This window comes from Xenopus laevis, chromosome 3L (assembly GCF_017654675.1).
Source record: "Xenopus laevis strain J_2021 chromosome 3L, Xenopus_laevis_v10.1, whole genome shotgun sequence".
In the NCBI taxonomy this organism is placed as follows: domain Eukaryota; kingdom Metazoa; phylum Chordata; class Amphibia; order Anura; family Pipidae; genus Xenopus; species Xenopus laevis.
The window spans coordinates 122,674,189-122,690,286 of record NC_054375.1 but is presented as its reverse complement, the minus strand read 5'-3'; the positions used below and the strand labels follow the sequence as shown (position 1 = coordinate 122,690,286).

The following is a 16,098-nucleotide window of genomic DNA, read 5'->3' as shown; positions in this document are numbered from 1 at the left end:
GAGGATATCAACATGGCCAATTCGCAGACCATTTTAGAGAAAACAGCAGCCAACGTGCTTAAAGAACTCCACCGCCTTCTCTCACGGATTGCTAATGTGCATGCTCCAAAAATCCCTCCCCTTCACCCCAGGCATGTGTCATGATTCCTATTGGCTGGAGGGGGGGGGGGGTCGCAAATTCAATTTATGCAAATAGATAAGGAGCCTGTCACTGAAGCAGGGGAGAGAGCCTCACATTACAGGCATGTGCAGAGCTACTTAAACTCATCTATTACAAGTCGTCCGAAGTTTCCTCGTGGGGCGACTTTGGAAAACGAAGCGCCGTGAGTGCCATGCTGTAGGCATTTTTTCCTTCTAGCAGGCGGAAGCATTTCTGGAAAATTAGTCGCCCCAAAGAAGAGGCGATTAGTAGCCCGGGGACTAAATCTCCCAGAATCTCCAGGTGTGACCTTACCCTTAAAGGTAGCTGTTAGAATTGATACAATAGTTGGTAATACTCCAGCGATGCTGCTGAAAAATTTATCAACTAATATCGCAAAATTGTAACACTTTAGACTTGTGCGCCTGAATTAAACTTATATTTTGAAATAAAAAAAAAAAAAAATGGAAATTAATTGAAAAAAGTCTTTATTCCGGGGGAACAATCTGAAACAGTTGAACTGAAACAAAGTATTTGGAAGGTGAACAACCCCTTTAAAAGATTTTGCCTACATCACCAAGGCCCAGGAGAAGGTTTCAGCAGGCAGTGTGTTTACCACTAACTCCACAGAGACAGGATTTACTCTGCGCTGTAAGTTCTTACACAGAATGCCTTTGTTATCAGCCTTAGTCTTTATTTACCTTAGTTGTCCTTTAAAGGGAAACTAAAACCTAAAGCTCATGTGACATATGATGAGAGATACTGATTTCTGAGCAAACTACACTGCATTCTTATTCTTTTGGATGTTGGGACTATTTCCTCATTCAGCCTCCTGAAACATGACTAGGGCATCAATAAATTTAAGGGCAAACCAGTAATCTATTCCTGAGGATGTAAATAGCAAGACGTGTACCTTATCCATACTGAAGAGGGCTTGATATTGTGGCACAACTGCATTGCGTGGCTCTGTAAGGATCCGCACGAGGGTTTGTTCATCCAGGCTATGCAGAGGAACCACCACAGGTAAGCGGCCAACAAACTCCGGGATCATGCCAAACTCAATAAGGTCTCTGGCCTCCACAAGTCGCAAAAGTCTGTCTTTTTCCTCAATATCCTGCACAGCATTGGATTCTGGACTGTTATTGGCTAGGTCAGCTGCAGCTGCTGCTCGCCTTCCTTTGCCCATATTTGAGGCTATTCCAAAACCTAAATACTATTAGAGGAAGGGGGGGGATTAATTCAGATACATAGCCAGATGTTCAAAGTGAGGAAGTTGCGTTGCACATGATGCAGAAATAAATCTTTGATAAAATCATTTGTTGAAAAATATATCTTTAGAAGACTAATTCAGAAAATTTTGCAAGTGCAATTCTTCTACATTATTTACATTGTTTCCCAGCTCTGTCATCCAGAAAAAATAACTTTGTGGTGTGCACCTTCCATCCATCCATCTATCAATATTTATCTAATATCTATATCTATATATCTATCTATCTATCTAATATCTATCAATATCTATCTATCTATCTAATATCTATCAATATCTATCTATCTAATATCTATCTAATATCTATCAATATCTATCTAATATCTATCAATATCCATCTATCAATATCCATCTATCAATATCCATCTATCAATATCCATCTATCAATATCCATCTATCAATATCCATCTATCAACATCCATCTATCAATATCCATCTATCAATATCCATCTATCAATATCCATCTATCTATCCATCTATGTATCCATCTATCATCATCTATAATTTATCATTCTATCATCAGCTATAATTTATCAATCAGTCTGTCTGTCTATTGAGTATAATCAGAATTGATATAGAAAAGAAAAAGAATTGACCTGTTGCTTTGCACCTTCCCATCCCTCTTAGTCCAAAAACAGTCATATATCTACCCCTCAACATGTTAAAACATAACTTTTAATAAATATCATTAAGAAAGAGAAAGAAAAAAGTCCAGATTAACACCATTAAAAATACATTAGGTACAGGGAGGCGAGATGCCACAGGATAGTGGGTTTAAAACAAATCTCTGCGGCAATATATATGCCAAAAAATCCCACAAAATAATATGGTGGCGTGTTGTTGTGTACTGGTATCAGCCTTATATACATAGACAATGGTAATCCACCAAGCAGAGCATTTTATACATTTAATTTGATATTACCGCAGCATATAACGTCTAAAATATTAATATCGTAGCATACTGCTAGGTTTAGACCGAAAGAGGCACTATCTAGGTGCGACTCTTAGATTTATTGCGCCCATTGATTACCATTGTCTATGTATATAAGGCTGATACCAGTACACAACAACATGCCACCATATTATTTTGTGGGATTGTTCGGCATATATATTGCCGCAGAGATTTGTTTTAAACCCACTATCCTGTGGCATCTCGCCTCCCTGCACCTAAGGTATTTTCAATGGTGTTAATCTGGACGTTTTTCTCTCTCTCTTTCTTAATGATATTTATTAAAAGTTATGTTTTAACGTGTTGTGGGGTAGACATATGTGTTTTTGGACTAAGAGGAATGGGAAGGTGCAAAGCAATAGGTAAAGTCTTTTTCTTTTCTATATTGGTTTAATTATTTGACCTTGCACACAATTGGTAGTTTTCTATTTGATGGGAGGTGCTCCCCAATACTCCTTACTTATTGATTTATAATCAGAATTGCCCTATACCGTCACCTGACATGAAGAGCAAAGCTTAGTCGTTTTCAGGATGTAATATTACAACATCCAGGGGAGTTATCTTAACTAACGTGTTACAGAATGAAACATTAGGATAACTACGTCCTGGTCATGACTTATGACAAACCTTCTCATTCTTTCTTCTGCTGATGATCCTATCCAGACCGTTAAAAGCACCAGATGACACAAAGAGAATATTAGTTGTGTCGACTTGAACAGTTTCTCCTCTCAGCTTGCGAGAGTTCTTTTCTGGGACATTAACGATGGTGCCTTCCAGAAGTTTTAGCAAGCCCTGTTTGTACACAGAATAGTGGAAGAAGTAGAGTTCAGAGAGGTGTCGGCTTTGTCATGTACAAACATATTTCAATTGTAAAGAACTACAACAACATTGGCTGTAAGTTAGACCCCATGCTTGACACAAGCCATATCCCATACCTTAAACCAGTGATCCCCAACCAGTAGCCCGTGAGCTATGTGTTACTCTCCAACCCCTTAGATGTTGCTCCCAGTGGCCTCAAAGCAGGTGCTTATTTTTGAATTCCAGGCTTGGAGGCAAGTTTTGGTTGCATAAAAAACAGATGTACTGCCAAACAGAGCCTCAATGTAGGTTGAATACCCACATAGGGGCTACCAAATGGCCAATCACAAAACTTATTTGGCACCCCAAGAACATTTTTCATGCTAGTGTTGCTCCCCAACTGCTTTTACTTCTGAATGTTGCTCACGGGTTCAAAAGGTTGAGGATCCCTGCCTTAAACCATGAGATTCACTCAGACCACAACACGTCAAGGCTGCATTCATGAACCTATGTGATATATAAGGCTCTCTACTGGACATTTATTCAACAACATTATGAATGTAAAGCTGTTGTTAAATGGCTTATTTACTAAATGGCCACTGTGTTAGGTACATCTTCCTTAATAAATGCATCTTTCTTGTGGACAGTGCTCTTCAGACTCATACGACATGGCAATAGTGTTTGTATTCCTTAGCACACTGCAATGGAACCTTCTTGTTTTTCCTCTTCCAAAACAGAAACCAGCATGCTGCTATATATTGGGCATTCACTGATTTACGTACTGCTGCCAATCTATTACACAGTGTGAGTTGTATCAGTCTATATCAATGGTCTGTTTCCACTCAAAGTTGGCTTAATTATGTTTTGGTGGTAAACATAACATTTGCTACCCAAGTGGATTATTGTTCCTCCAGATATACTTCTGCTACTGTATATGGCATCCACTACCATGCCTTACCTATTTTAGCTCTGAACTGTATGTTTGCACATCCGTATACAATTTGTTGGCACAGGTTTAAATAACTGTGTGCATGTGGGATGCTGCTGCAGATTTAATACTTTACAACCACTAGAGATACAGGGAAAGTAGAGAACTTTAAAAAGAGACCCTGTGACCTCCCAGCTATCCAGTTCAGACAATTTATATATAAGGAAGTATTCACATCAACTTAAAACATAACTTTTAATCAAAATGGGTTAAAAACACACACACAACCACAAAAACCATGCCTAATCCGACTCCATTAGCAGTGTATGGAAGTCCGGGACCATGTCCCTAAAAACACCCTTAAAAACAGGCATGCGATGGTACGGTGGACAAAAAGGTGTTGTCAGCGTTTGAATTACAGCCTGACACCCACAGTGTTAAAGTATAAATCCAGCTCTAATAGCTTTTCCCCAAACCTCCCTTCCAATCATTCCCCAGTGACAATTTCCTGCCTGACTACGTAGGGAACAAGTGGGAGCTAGTCGCCCACCTATGCCACAAGCCCGACGTGTTTCGCCGTATGTCATGGCTTCCTCAGGGGCATAAGTGGCGAGTGCGCGTCCAGAGAAGGTTTAAATAGGCTTCCAATATCGCCCGTGTCAGTTTGTGCATGCGCGTCACTACCGTCCTGGCACTTCCGGTTGCGCACAGTGACTTCCGGTAACGCTTCCGCGATTGGCCCACAGCAACTTCAATGAACCACTGCGCATGCGCTGCCCTCACTTTTGCAAAATGACAGCTCCTGCTGTCAACATTGACACTCTCGGATTGCCAGAAAATTACTGCGCATGTGTACTTCTCCACAGTATGTCTTAATTGTGGGAACCGGCTAATACCAGGTTCACTGCCCCCCCGTCGAGGATTTAGTGGGCAATTGCAACATGGGCCACCCCATAACCAAGCTAAAACAACTATCGGAAGCCCAAGTATATCTCAAAAACCTCTCAATGGATAATTTAACCCACTATCATGCTCATCTTTACTGTTGTGTATAAGTAATCACAAATCCTAGTCAAAACCAAAGAATTTTTGAAATCAAATATTTTATAGGAAGGGGGAGAAGGTGAAGCCTTCATTTAGGCCATTGGGAACTCTCGTATTTAGCCAATAAATCCATTGCGCTTCTCGCTGCAACAGTTTTCTATCTATATCGCCTATTCGCATAGTGGGTTCAATCCGGTCAACTGCTGTAAATCTTAACATTTCAAGGCTGCCATTATGGAATTCATTAATGTGCCTTGCCACTGAGGTGTTTCTCCTATGTCTTACATCACCAATATGTTCGAGAATTCTTCTCCTGAATTCACGTTTAGTTTTCCCCACATACCGTATGCCACATTTGCAGGTCATCACATATATCACCCCTGATGTTTTGCAGTTCATGAAATGTTCAAGGGTGTAAATGGGTTTATCTTCTCTGCCCTGATATACCACGGCTTTTTCAATAAATGGACAGGCCAAACAGCTGCCACATTTGTAACATCCCTTAGTTCTGTTCTCTAGCCACGTTGGTCTCACATTTTTGCTGAGATGACTATGTACAAGTTGGTCACGCAGATTCCTACTGCGTCTGAAAGTAATAGTAGGTTTGATTCCTATTACACTGGTTAGGTCTTTATCCTGTTCCAGGATCTGCCAGTGGTTAGTTAGTATCTGTCGAATCTGCTTTTCTTCAGAACAGTAGTTTCCTATAAATCTTATTATTTTGTTGGACTTATTTGTCTCCTTAGATTTATTGGGAATAAGGAGCTGATTTCTATCTGCCTCTAGGGCTCTCTTATAGGCAGTCTTCAGGGAATTATGGCTGTATCCTCTCTGTTTAAATCTCTGATACAGCTTGTCAGCCTCTTTTTTGAACTCTGTCTGTGTACTGCAGATCCTTTTCACCCTTAAATATTGTCCTGTTGGTATGCCTCGTATCAGACTGGATGAATGCTGGCTTTTGGCATGTAATAGATTATTGGTTGCTGTGTCCTTTCTAAATACTGTGGTTTGTACATCATTGTTAATATCTCTATAAATACGGATGTCCAGAAAGTTAATTGCATCCTTATTAATTTCAGACGTCACCTTCAAATTAATGTTGTTGCAGTTAAGTTTCTCAACAAATTTACCAAATTTTTCTTTAGTGCCAGACCAAATGAGCACTACATCATCAATGTAGCGTAACCATAACGCAATGTTCTCAGTAAATTCCGCCAGGTCATCATTAAACACAAAATTGTGTTCCCACCATCCCAGGTTTATGTTGGCGTATGTGGGGGCACACGTACTTCCCATTGCTGTGCCTCGTACCTGATGATAGTAGTGGTCATTAAATGTGAAAAAATTATGTTTCAAAATAAATTCCAGGAGTTCTAAGACAAAGTCGTTATGTTTTTTGTACTGTTGTCCCCTCTGTCACAGGCCCATTTACTAAACTAAAACCCAAGAGTACCTACACACCGTTGGGCACAGTTGGGGCCAAAATAGATACATTCATTGAATGTTGCACTCAGGATTTTAAAAAGTTACATATTAAAGCATTGAATAAAGATCGGGGTATGAACAATTTGCCCTTCAAAATCAGACAGGGAATTAAGGAACTAGGGAAAAATAGTGACATCATAATAAAGCCCAGCGATAAGGGCGGCAATATTGTAGTCCAGGATAGGGAGAAATATGTACAGGAATGCCTACGCCTGTTAAAAGATAAAAACTGCTACACGCGGTTAAGCACAGATCCGACGAAAATCTTTCAGGCTGAGTTAATATCTATTTTAAAGAAAGGTAAAGAGTCCAATCTTATTAGCAAGGAAGAACTGAACTATATGACAGTTAGGTCACCGATTATTCCAACATTTTACACAATCCCTAAGATACACAAAAACGCGTCTTCTCCACCAGGACGTCCAATTGTATCTGGGATAGGGAGTCTAACGGAACCAGCTAGCAACTATGTGGATAAAATATTAAAACCTTTCGTGTGTTGTCTCCCGTCCTTTATATTAGATACTATGGACACTTTAAGACATCTTGAGGGGGTCTCTTTAAGAGATGACCAGTTCCTGGCCAGCCTGGATGTAGAATCACTTTACACGAGCATACTACATGAAATAGGTCTTAAGGCAGTCCAGGAGACCCTGGAACAGAGGGGACAACAGTACAAAAAACATAACGCCTTTGTCTTAGAACTCCTGGAATTTATTTTGAAACATAATTTTTTCACATTTAATGACCACTACTATCATCAGGTACGGGGCACAGCAATGGGAAGTACGTGTGCCCCCACATACGCCAACATATACCTGGGATGGTGGGAACACAATTTTGTGTTTAATGATGACCTGGCGGAATTTACTGAGAACATCGCGTTATGGTTACGCTACATTGATGATGTAGTGCTCATTTGGTCTGGCACTAAAGAAAAATTTGGTAAATTTGTTGAGAAACTTAACTGCAACAACATTAATTTGAAGGTGACGTCTGAAATTAATAAGGATGCAATTAACTTTCTGGACATCCGTATTTATAGAGATATTAACAATGATGTACAAACCACAGTATTTAGAAAGGACACAGCAACCAATAATCTATTACATGCCAAAAGCCAGCATTCATCCAGTCTGATACGAGGCATACCAACAGGACAATATTTAAGGGTGAAAAGGATCTGCAGTACACAGACAGAGTTCAAAAAAGAGGCTGACAAGCTGTATCAGAGATTTAAACAGAGAGGATACAGCCATAATTCCCTGAAGACTGCCTATAAGAGAGCCCTAGAGGCAGATAGAAATCAGCTCCTTATTCCCAATAAATCTAAGGAGACAAATAAGTCCAACAAAATAATAAGATTTATAGGAAACTACTGTTCTGAAGAAAAGCAGATTCGACAGATACTAACTAACCACTGGCAGATCCTGGAACAGGATAAAGACCTAACCAGTGTAATAGGAATCAAACCTACTATTACTTTCAGACGCAGTAGGAATCTGCGTGACCAACTTGTACATAGTCATCTCAGCAAAAATGTGAGACCAACGTGGCTAGAGAACAGAACTAAGGGATGTTACAAATGTGGCAGCTGTTTGGCCTGTCCATTTATTGAAAAAGCCGTGGTATATCAGGGCAGAGAAGATAAACCCATTTACACCCTTGAACATTTCATGAACTGCAAAACATCAGGGGTGATATATGTGATGACCTGCAAATGTGGCATACGGTATGTGGGGAAAACTAAACGTGAATTCAGGAGAAGAATTCTCGAACATATTGGTGATGTAAGACATAGGAGAAACACCTCAGTGGCAAGGCACATTAATGAATTCCATAATGGCAGCCTTGAAATGTTAAGATTTACAGCAGTTGACCGGATTGAACCCACTATGCGAATAGGCGATATAGATAGAAAACTGTTGCAGCGAGAAGCGCAATGGATTTATTGGCTAAATACGAGAGTTCCCAATGGCCTAAATGAAGGCTTCACCTTCTCCCCCTTCCTATAAAATATTTGATTTCAAAAATTCTTTGGTTTTGATTAGGATTTGTGATTACTTATACACAACAGTAAAGATGAGCATGATAGTGGGTTACATTATCCATTGAGAGGTTTTTGAGATATACTTGGGCTTCCGATAGTTGTTTTAGCTTGGTTATGGGGTGGCCCATGTTGCAATTGCCCACTAAATCCTCGACGGGGGGGCAGTGAACCTGGTATTAGCCGGTTCCCACAATTAAGACATACTGTGGAGAAGTACACATGCGCAGTAATTTTCTGGCAATCCGAGAGTGTCAATGTTGACAGCAGGAGCTGTCATTTCGCAAAAGTGAGGGCAGCGCATGCGCAGTGGTTCATTGAAGTTGCTGTGGGCCAATCGCGGAAGCGTTACCGGAAGTCACTGTGCGCAACCGGAAGTGCCAGGACGGTAGTGACGCGCATGCACAAACTGACACGGGCGATATTGGAAGCCTATTTAAACCTTCTCTGGACGCGCACTCGCCACTTATGCCCCTGAGGAAGCCATGACATACGGCGAAACACGTCGGGCTTGTGGCATAGGTGGACGGTGGGCGACTAGCTCCCACTTGTTCCCTACGTAGTCAGGCAGGAAATTGTCACTGGGGAATGATTGGAAGGGAGGTTTGGGGAAAAGCTATTAGAGCTGGATTTATACTTTAACACTGTGGGTGTCAGGCTGTAATTCAAACGCTGACAACACCTTTTTGTCCACCGAACCAACGCATGCCTGTTTTTAAGGGTGTTTTTAGGGACATGGTCCCGGACTTCCATACACTGCTAATGGAGTCGGATTAGGCATGGTTTTTGTGGTTGTGTGTGTGTTTTTAACCCATTTTGATTAAAAGTTATGTTTTAAGTTGATGTGAATACTTCCTTATATATAAATTGTCTGAACTGGATAGCTGGGAGGTCACAGGGTCTCTTTAAAGTTCTCTACTTTCCCTGTATCTCTAGTGGTTGTGGAATATATAAGTTCTTTAATGAACATTATCCTGCAGACAACTAAGGTGTACAATTGAATTACACTCATCTGTGTAAAGAGATTTAATACTTTATTAACTTTAGTTGCCTGTTCTGATGCACGCTGAATACATGTTGGACAAATAACTGAAAAGACTAGATGTAAAGGAAGACACAGCTGTTCCCTACAAGAGGGAGAGCTAATCATATTGTGGAGGTGTTGCCAAGAACAGATATATAATCCAGCAGAATAACACCCCCTCAGTAGTTCAAACAAGAACCTTAAGTATTTGTAAAGCCATCTAGGGTTTTAAGTCAATATAAAAGGGATCAGTTTTGATACCAGATCACTTTATTATCATTTGTTATTTATACAGTGCAGAGTTTACAATCTAAGGTTCCTATCACATTCAGACACATTAGGATCAGTTTAATCAGGAGCCTTTGGATTGTGGGAGGAAACCAGAGTACCCAAAGGAAACCCACGGAGACATTGGGTGAAACTACTTTAACCAACCTCTGCTGTAACTCCCATGCAATTTCCACTTGCATTTTTGACACTCTTACATAGTTCAGTGTTCTTCTGTGCTTTTTATAGCTCATTTGTTGTAGATTTAGGCCTGTCTTTTAACAGACTCAATAAATTAGAGTTCATAGTCAATAACTGGCAGAGTTTATTAGTTTTACTGGTACTGAACCTAATTATTAGCTAACCACAAATATTCTTTCGTTTGTGCTGCAATGGCTGGATTTATCAGACTCGGCTTTCTTGTTCTTGAGCAGAACTCTTTCTATTACTTGAAACATGCCCCTTTCTTTCCTGAAACCATCTCACTATTACAGAGGCACATACTCCCTTGTGTTACATGCAAATACCAAATATTGTGCAACAGCATTAGAGAATAAATCCAAATAGTTTGACGTTCAAAGAGGTCTGCAAGGGCAAGTATAATTAGTGTTGCAATTTATTTCTTTATAAACACAAAGAGCTTTGGCTCCGATGCTCTCAGCATGTGGTTTTTTTGGCAGAGAAAATTGCATCTGCTCTCTTTTGTAGCTCTGTGTTTCTGCACAGACCAGTCTAACTTCCATCTGAGTGCAGGGATCGGCACGAAAATGCCTGCTTTTGTACTTTTTGAGCCAATCTGCTCCAGAGCTGCAAAAGAGAAGTTACAATTTTCTCTATCTGCCAAAAAACCCGCAAGCGGAGAGCCAACACTCTGTATGTCCTTTGTCAATTGAAAACGGACTAAATGTGCTGATAAGAAGTTGAGGAGGCTTAACATAGTGGCACACCTTTACTTTGTTAATGCCAATTTCCAGAAAACCTCAATTGTACTAACAGCAATGTCACTTCCTTGTAAGCTGCTTTCCCAGGCTCTGCAGAAGAGCCAACAAGGACCAGAGACGATCTAAAGGGAGCTCATTATAAATGTTAATCCTTTTTTTATCCAAGATTAAAATTAGGTGCCATGTTTTATTCATTGTTGCCTACATGATAAAGATGATTTTCAATAAATACAATGGAGCATATATCACATTTTATCAAGGAAAGAAATTATAGCTCACCACAGTCCACTACAGTGAAATTCTGCCATTCTATTTAAATTTCTTTTGGAGTACGGAATACTCTAACTTTCTCCGATAAACAAGTCTTTACCAATCCCTCTGAAATGAATAGCTGAACTTCACTCTGCTGGGCTGTGACAAGTCTAATTTAACACTCTCATAAATTTCCCCCGAAATGTCTTACTTAAAAATCAAAATTCAGTATTGTGTATTCACACAATAGTCACATCTATTTATAGGGATTCTGTCATTATTTTTATGGTGTCGTTTTTATTTCGAAATTACACTGTCTACAGATAAGGGAGCCGTTATCTGGCTACCTTCCCATTGTTCTGTCGCTAGGCTGCTGGGGGGAAGGGGAGGGGGTGATATCACTACAACTTGCAGTACAGCAGTAAAGAGTGACTGAAGTTTATCAGACTGGGGGCAGCTGGGAAACTGACAATATGTCTTGCCCCGTGTCAGATTTTAAAATTAAATATAAAAAAATCTGTTTGCTCTTTTGAGAAACAGATTTCAGTGCAGAATTCTGCTGAAGCAGCACAATTAACTGAGGAGTTTTGAAAAACAAAAAAAAAAACATGTTTTCCCATGACAGTATCCCTTTAAGCAGTTTATGATACCATTGGGTCTGTTTTCTGGTGAATACAGGTACGAGATCTATTATCCTGAATGCTCGGGACCTGGGGCTGGGTCTTTTTGTAATTTGGATCTCTATACCTTAAGTCTGCTAAACAAACATTAAAACATTAATTAAACCCAATAGGATTGTGTTCTCTATGGGAGATGGCCTTAATTCTGATCTTATTGGATGATGGATCCCATACCTGTACTAACAAGAATTTTCTATTAACAAACATTGCACCCTCTTATAGGCAAAATGGGGCAGACGGTATTACCCGAGGCATGGAAACATTACTTTTTTTTTTTTTACATTCAAATTTATATCTGTAAAACTATATTTTTAGTTAGAGTGCTTAAAAGGGACAACAAAAGGGGCGAAAATTAGTTTTAAATGACAGGGCCTGTAAATGTTTTCAAAAAGGATTTAAACTTGGCCTTTGCTAAATGGCTACATACCTGCTGAACACCTTCACCACCAACATCCCGTAACTGATGGATACCTGGTACACTGCCAATTTTGTCAACCTCATCCAAGAAAACAATCCCTGTAAAAAGAGACCCAGAAACCATCATAGAATTAAATATAAGAGATATTTGAAATTACCATCTTCCTACAGCTACAAAACACAGTACACAATTTCAGGATCATTTCTTAGTAACCTGCAGTTTAGGAAGCAAGGAAAGGATACAAACATTTTGCCAGTTCCTCTCTCCACCATTATTTTGTGTTATATTGATTCTTTGTAGAAAAAAAAAACAAACTAGATGCAGGTTTCCATACAATGCCAATTTTGCAATAAACTGGAAAACTATATACCAAAAAAAAAAAAAAAAGTATAACGTAAACCACTGGCATATTTTTATTTCTCAGATCTGCAGCTCTAATCAATATGAATGTGTTGGAAGCTATAGCCACGGCAGTCCTGTCTCTTTCTTGGGCCAAACAAGAAGGAACAGAGCAAAGGTTATTGTGTGATTCTTAATTAGCATGTGAATAATGGAAAAAACTGACAATTCTAGTTCTCAGGTATGCTTCAGAAGAAAATATAAGGGTAGTCACTAGTATTTACACAAACCTCTTAGGGATGTCTGTGTTGAGACAACAGCACTTACAAAGAACATGTAAAGGACTGGGCAGTTAGCACTGGATGCACTAATGATTTAATGATTCAGACTTTTCTAAATGTTTCACTGAAGTCCATTAACCACAGCCACATTGGTCAAGCTGCAGCCATAGACAAGCCATGTTAAGTATAGGTCTTGCATTACCAGCACAGACAACTCTGGCCAGGAAACACAGCCAAGACTTTTTTAATTCTAAACTGGAGCAATTAACATCTTACAATTTTTTGGGATTCGGCCAAATCCCCGAATCCTTCATGAAAGATTCGGCCAAATACTGAACTGAATCCGAAATTGCAAATGCAAATTAGGGGCGCGGAAGGGTTGGAAAAAATGGTTTTTACTTCTGTGTTTTGTGATTTCTCTTCCCACCCCTAATTTCGGACATGCACAGGGACTGAATCCTGGATTCAGTGAATCACTACTTATGATTATATTATGCCAATTCTTGGTCATTTCGTCAGCTGACTGGAGCTAAAATAACGGCCACCTCTTGATTAATTATTTCAACTGCAAAGGCTCATATGCGTTGGCCCAGTTAAGCATGGCCATGCAGGGTGCACTCAGACTGAACCAGACAGTAAAAATTCTTTCACCACTGGAAGCCACAGTGTTTCTGAGTGTTTAAGTAGCACATTATCACACAAACATACCTTGCTGTGCCTTTTCCACATTGTAATTGGCATCCTGCAGCAATTTAGCAATCACAGACTCAATGTCCTCTCCTACATAGCCAGCTTGGGTTAATGTTGTACAGTCACAGATTGCAAAAGGAACATCCAAACATTTTGCCAGTGTCTGTGCCAACAGAGTTTTACCTATGAGATAATAAAATTATTATATGCTTACATAATTAAACATGCTTAAAGACCTTTGACAATACTAATGAACAGTAGGGAGTAAGGTTTGGCCATACAAATGATTATGTATACACCAGTCTACACTACAGTTGAAGCTGGTATATATTTAAGATAGTCAGGGCTGTCAAAAGAAACTTACTGGGTCGTTTGATGCCTTGAATATTCTGATTAACCATCTTATAACAAATATTGCTTTTCAGGAACCGATTTGTGATGTTGCCCCTTAAATCTGGCCACTCTTTCCAGCAGCTCTGCTGCAATGAGCTAGCTACTGAAGTGTAATGTTAAACTGCGATGGCTCGTTTGCATGAGACTCCTCATGGAACTGTGCTGTGGTCTCAAAGTCTGACTTTGAATGCCTTCACCACTAAATATTGATATAGATCAGATCCATAAATGTTTTATATTCTCAGAAGGTGGGTTCCATGAGCATTCCTGAATGAAAGGCATTAAGAAAGATGGTCTCACCAGAGCCTGTTGGGCCCAGAAGTAGTATGTTGCTTTTCTCCAGTTTGATCTCATCATGGTTAGAGTCCAGTACATCGCCTCCTCTCCTTTCCTGTGGCATCTGCTGGTTTACCTGCTGCTGCATAGACGCTCCTAAGGCATTTCCATGAGGGCTGATTCCAGCAATCTGCAGCAGCTCTAAAAGAGGCAAAAATAAAAGGGGCCTACATTTAGTGCATATTTCAGTGTTCTCATATTTATCTGCTAACTTTCAAGCATAATAATCTGGTTTATTTATGGACAGCATTGAAGATCATTTTTATGTGTAAAAAAAATTTAATTTGTAGTTCATTGCAAAATCTAAAAAAATGGATATGTTTTAAAAGGGGAACTAAAAACTTCTCATTATAAGTAACTTTCAAATGTATCTCTTTTAAAGGGTCAGTATACACCTACAAACTTGATCAGCAAGAGCTATATAATGAAGACTCGTCCCAAACATGTATTCTAACTCCTCCTTTTATTTATAAATCATTAAGGAACTGTTATTGATACATACTTACTGTATCCCCCCACTCTCTTACTACAATCAAGAGAGGTTATGTACCACTAAAAATAAATCTACAACCATTCCAGCACTTCCACCAGTTTCACCAGCAAACATGATGCAGCAAACCCAAAAGAGCCCAGCATAGAAAAAGTTGAAATGATAAAATGAGCTTTGTCTAAACAAGTTACACCTTTCCCCTATCTGTAGCCTGTGTCTCAGACTTACAGATAAAGAGGAGTTATTATGCTGGGTAGGGATGCACCGAATCCACTATTTTGGATTCGGCCGAACCCCCAAATCCTTCGTGAAAGATTTGGCCGAATAACGAACCAAATTTGCATATGCAAATTAGGGGTGCGAAGGGATAAACATTTTTTACTTCCTTGTTTTGAGACAAAAGGTCACGCGATTTCCCTCCCCACCCCTAATTTGCATATGTAAATTAGGATTTGGATTCGGTTCGGCCAGGTAGAAGGATTCGGGCCAAATCCGAATCCTGGTCAAAATGTCCGAATCCTGGCGAATTCCGAACTGAATGCTGGATTCGGTGCATCCCTAATAGGTGTTTTATCACTGGTATGTGATGAAGGAATTCAGAGAATGAAGCACCTTTCCTTGTCACAGTTTAATCTTAAAGCAATAGTAAACACTATGCTCAGCACAAGCTCTCTTCAATTAGCTCAGGTTGAACTACGGTTTATTCTGTTCTTTTAAGTTTGTAAATGGTCTATCAGCTAATAATTGCATAGTCATAGCAAAGCCACGCTCCTGTGTGGATCTGAACACACTTGATTTGTTAATCATTTTTGGGTTGAGGCTTAGCCTTTAGTAAATTGATGCTCTGGCTATGGAAAACAAAAACAACATGATATTGCTAATATGCACTGTGGAATAACTAATAATTACCTAGTAAGTTAAAAAAAAAATATTGGCGTGTACACAGCAACTTGAAAGCATAACGAAGGAACTGCTCAGTGGTAATTTACAATGGGAATAGTTCCCCTTTAATTCTGAATTTTTTTTACTCATGATACTCATGAACCCATGGAGTTACTTGCACTACTCTCATTTAATAAACAGCTAACCTATAAACTCTGCAACAAACAGGACCCTAATTCAATCACAGGTATCAGTTTCTGTTTGATCAAACAGAAACTATTAAGTGAAAAGCTGAACATGATGGACAAGTATTTTAAAGAAAGTTGCCCACTTATATACCAACAGCTGTAGGCCAGAAATGTGTCCGATATCCTAAAGTCTAACCCTCATCACTACACAGCACGGCCTGCATTGAATCCCTGCATCCAGTTCTGATGAGCAACAATCC

The 16,098-nt window shown here is 39.6% G+C and overlaps 1 protein-coding gene across 2 annotated transcripts in view; it reads right to left on the bottom strand.

The window, feature by feature from the left end:
• The window catches only part of clpx.L (caseinolytic mitochondrial matrix peptidase chaperone subunit X L homeolog), a 43,986-nt gene that overhangs the window by 4,390 nt on the left and 23,498 nt on the right, over positions 1 to 16,098 (bottom strand). For both annotated transcript variants that reach the window (XM_018251272.2, NM_001096559.1), the window contains 5 exon segments: positions 14,243 to 14,419; positions 13,568 to 13,732; positions 12,249 to 12,337; positions 2,983 to 3,147; positions 1,053 to 1,352 (listed from right to left, as the gene is read on the bottom strand). In XM_018251272.2, the coding sequence (XP_018106761.1) occupies positions 1,053 to 1,352; positions 2,983 to 3,147; positions 12,249 to 12,337; positions 13,568 to 13,732; positions 14,243 to 14,419 (896 nt within the window).